Source organism: Panicum hallii, chromosome 2, assembly GCF_002211085.1.
Source record: "Panicum hallii strain FIL2 chromosome 2, PHallii_v3.1, whole genome shotgun sequence".
NCBI classification, from domain to species: domain Eukaryota; kingdom Viridiplantae; phylum Streptophyta; class Magnoliopsida; order Poales; family Poaceae; genus Panicum; species Panicum hallii.
This window is the reverse complement of record NC_038043.1, coordinates 34744229-34748009: the sequence shown is the minus strand read 5'-3', so window position 1 is coordinate 34748009 and position 3781 is coordinate 34744229. Positions and strand designations below refer to the sequence as shown.

Sequence of the window (3781 nt, the reverse complement as noted above, 5' to 3'; positions counted from 1 at the left end):
TCTATCCCCTAGCCCAACACGGACTCCTTGATGTAGACAGCCCCGTGGCCCCGGATCTGACAAGCCCCCGAGCTCTTCGTAGATGAGTACTGCAGGCTCTTCGAGTACTTCTGAAGCAGTCTTCGACTTCTTTCGAAGCTCCATCTTGAAATTTCTTTTCGAGTACTCTTCTGACTGCATCGAAGCTATGAGGTGCTCATGCCCTGAATTCTTTCTTTTGTATGGGGTGTGATGAATAATCGCACTCCATATGGAGTAGCCCCCGAGCCTTAGGTTGAATCGAAGAATCAGGCTGAGGGTCAAATTAGTCTTGAGTCTTCTTTTCTTATTTTTTGAGTACTTTCGAAAAATAAGTAGTCAATGCCACGTGTCTCACAGCCCCCGAGCCTTGAATTCAAATCTCTCAAATTTTGGAAAAAAGGATCAAAAAGTCGTGGCAAAAATGCTCCTTGTTAAGAAAATATAGTCCAAGATGATGTAACTGGCAGAAATTGAAATCGAAATTCGAAAAACCTCTTTTTTCGGGACAATTAACCCTGGAAAAATGGTTAATGAAATAACTGCCCAAAAAAAATCCACCAAAAACCGCTCGTATTCCAAGTATTCCCCTTGTACGACGCTTCATCTTTCGCACAGTAAACCACTGCCTGACCGCTGGTTATTTAACCCCGCAGTTAGTTAGGGTTTTTCCCGTGCCTTCAGATCTTACACCACCACCAGAAGGACTGCGGTCATCCTGCCGTCATCCCTCCACCGCCCTGTGTAGTCGAGATCCTTCGAGCCTGCGACTGTAGCCCCCGAGCCTTGTGCGAACAACTCGTGGCTTAACAGATTCGAAATGGCACCGAAGAAAACCGACCAGAAGGACTTGAAAGAAGCACAAGCAGCAACCGGCGAGTGGACAATTAGTAAGTGTTCTCGCCACAATCTCGCAAATTTGGTGTTGGGAGGCCTTCTTCAGGAAAGGGATCTCATCAATTGGCGCCTTTCCTTTCGTGACCCTTTCCCTATGGAAAATGTCGACGAGATCGTCTCTTTTTGTTCTTTTTCTGAATGGGGATTGGCCCTCCCCACTTGTTCGTTCTTCCGTGGCCTTCTTTATTTCTATGGGATTGAGCTGCAACACCTCAACCCTAACTCAATTTGCCACATCTCAATTTTCATCCACTTCTGTGAAGCCTTCCTTAGGATTGAGCCCCATTGGGCTCTTTTCCGCTATCTTTTCCGCATGAAGCCCCAGCCCACCTCAAAAAATTCATCTGCAATAGGGGGTGCTGGCATCCAGCTTAGGCAACAAGCCAGTGAGAAATACATATCTTACAAATTCCCATCCAATGTCCCCGGGTGGAAACAGCAGTGGTTCTATATTGCGAACCACGCCCCCCAACTCCCTGCGCGCTCAGGCAGATCTCCCGTTCAGCGCCCCGAATGGACCCTGGAGCCTGCTGAGGCAGAGATGGACCAGGTGAAGGAGCTGCTCGAGTTGATCACCGCGCACAAGGAGGCGGGGGTAACCGGGGCATCCGTAATGCTGTCATTCTTCAAACGCCGAATCCAACCCATCCAACAGCGCCACACATTAGGATTTGAGTACATGGGAACTGAAGACCCATCTCGTATGTGCGCAGAGCAACTCAGAGACGACGCAGCGCTTGTTCGCGTCAAGCGAATTCTACTGGACGTGGAAACCGTCCCATACGTTCCAGCAGGATTTTCAGCCCAGAACCAGCCACCATCAGTAAGTAGTCGACCTCTCGACTTCTCCTTTGATATTGTGGAGTATAACTGACTGATGAACTTGTCACAGGATCGAGTGGCGTTATACCGGAATTACCCGCCGCAACCTGATCTGCCCCGACCATATCACTTGTTGCCCAGCGCCGCAGCCGAAGCAAAAAGAGCAAGAACTGCTGGCAACGAGTCGGCCGAGGGTAGCCGGGCGACCGGGGAGAGGGCGCAAGCAAACAACTCCTCCGGGTCATCCATGGAGTTATCTGACGACGCACCGCTAATCCCCCAGCGGCGCCGGGAGATGCGGAAATGCAAAGCCAGCACCGCCGACCTCGCCGGGTAAGTGCTTGTCAAACTATAAAGGTATCGAGTTGTTCTGCTGAATACTGGTAACAACTCTGTTTTGTAGTCCTTCGTCTTCTTTGCCCAGCCCCCAACGACAAAGGGTAGTTGAAACATCCCCAACCGGGAATGATGCGTCAGCAGCCGTGTCTGCAGGAGCTGCTGGGGCGGACCCGTCGTCCTCTCCTGCGAACGACGTGACCATCGCCGTGGCGGGTGCTGCGCCGGGGCAGCTCGCGCCCTCAACTAGGACAGCCCTGCTACCGGCGACGAGTGCCATGGGCATCGCCGCGACGAGTGCCACGCCCGAGCCACTAGCGCCCTCGGCTGGTTCGCCCACACCTCCGGCCGCAAACGCCGTGGTGAAGAAGCCGTTGAAACTGGTGTTGAGGAAACCAACGATAATCCGATCCCAAGTGTAAGTAATACTCTGGATCTTGCCCTTAGCCATGTATGGTAATCACAGTAATGATGCGTTACTGTTGTCTTGAACAGATCAGCAGCGGCGGTGATGCTGGACGAGCCAGAACTCGAGTTGGCTCCTCCAGCCCCCGAGCCCTCGCCCGAGCAAGCCGACGCACCGGAACCAGCAGAGGGGGCAGATGTGGCCTTGCCTGACTCACCACCGCCCGAGCTCCATCATGCGGAACTCGAAGCTGGTGGCGATGAGCAAGTCGAGGCCGCCGTTGCCGCGCCCGCCGAGGTTGCAGGTAGATGATCCAGCTGCCTTCTGCCGTAATCATCGCTATGTTAAACACTTGTCCTTTGCAGAGACCACGCAGCCATCAGTCTTGGAGGGTGCGGGTACTTCTGGCGAAGAAATCGTGCTACCAACCCCTAGAGGAGAGATCGACGACGCACTCCAAGTGATACACCTCCCAATGGACGACCTAAACCGCGTGCGGCAAATGATCAAGGCGATTGATAAGTTTGCCTTGGTAAATCTGGACTAAACGGCTGGTAGCTGTATGCTCAAGTTGTCAGTGAAGCTGGAAGAGTCCGCCAAGCGAATTAACGAGCTAATGCAGGAGCGGATCGGCTTCGAGCGAACCATCACTGAGCTCCAAGGCCGACTCAAGGAGCAGCGAAAAGCCCATCAAGATATGTTGAATTCCGTTCTCGAAATCGTACCCGTAGTCGATAACTCCTTGGTCTGAAACCTGCTCATCACCGCAGAACTTAAGAAACTGTTAAATTATAAAGAGGGGTTGCTTACTGATTTGAAGAACATGCTCAATCACCGCGCAGATGAAGTCGAGAAGTTGCGGAAGGTATCTGCCGACATGGAACACCAGTTTGTTGACTGCCTGCAACAAATCAACACTCTAGGCGAAGAAAAGGAGCAGCGCCAGAAAGAACTCGACGATTTAAAAACTGCAGCCCAGGAACTCGTAGAGATGGTGGACCCTCGGGAAGACGGCGCTGAAGATGAGCCACCACTGCTTGATCGGCTTCGCGGTGCACCGCAAAAGATCCTCAACTTTGTCACCGAGGCCGCCACAACATACGTGGGTCATGCTTTAGGCCTTATAAAATCCTTCTGGCCAAAGGCTCGGCTAGAAGTACTCGCAGGGGGCGCAGCTGCTGATTGCACTGATGAAAACTTCCGTGAGTACTTGCTAGAGGTCCGGCCAGTAGCTGAAAAAATTGTAGAAAATATGGTCTAGGATTGAACCCTTAGTGTTTATGACTTTTTGTAATATAAGAA

At 51.9% G+C, this 3781-nt stretch overlaps 1 protein-coding gene across 1 annotated transcript; it reads left to right on the top strand.

Annotated features, from left to right (window-relative positions):
- The first annotated feature begins 1456 nt into the window (after positions 1-1456).
- LOC112880965 (skin secretory protein xP2-like) lies at positions 1457-3026 on the top strand. The gene is made up of 5 exons (XM_025945688.1): positions 1457-1510; positions 1808-2070; positions 2162-2491; positions 2569-2783; positions 2845-3026. The coding sequence occupies exons 1-5, from the start codon at positions 1457-1459 to the stop codon at positions 3024-3026; spliced, it is 1044 nt and encodes a 347-aa protein (XP_025801473.1).
- The last annotated feature ends 755 nt before the right edge of the window (positions 3027-3781 follow it).

Coding starts and splice junctions, on each gene's coding strand:
- LOC112880965 (XM_025945688.1), top strand. CDS start 1,457: ATGGACCAGGTGAAGGAGCTGCTCGAGTTGATCACCGCGCACAAGGAG. Junction 1,511..1,807: donor CCGCGCACAAGGAGGCGGGG/GTAACCGGGGCA, acceptor AACTTGTCACAG/GATCGAGTGGCGTTATACCG. Junction 2,071..2,161: donor AGCACCGCCGACCTCGCCGG/GTAAGTGCTTGT, acceptor TTCTTTGCCCAG/CCCCCAACGACAAAGGGTAG.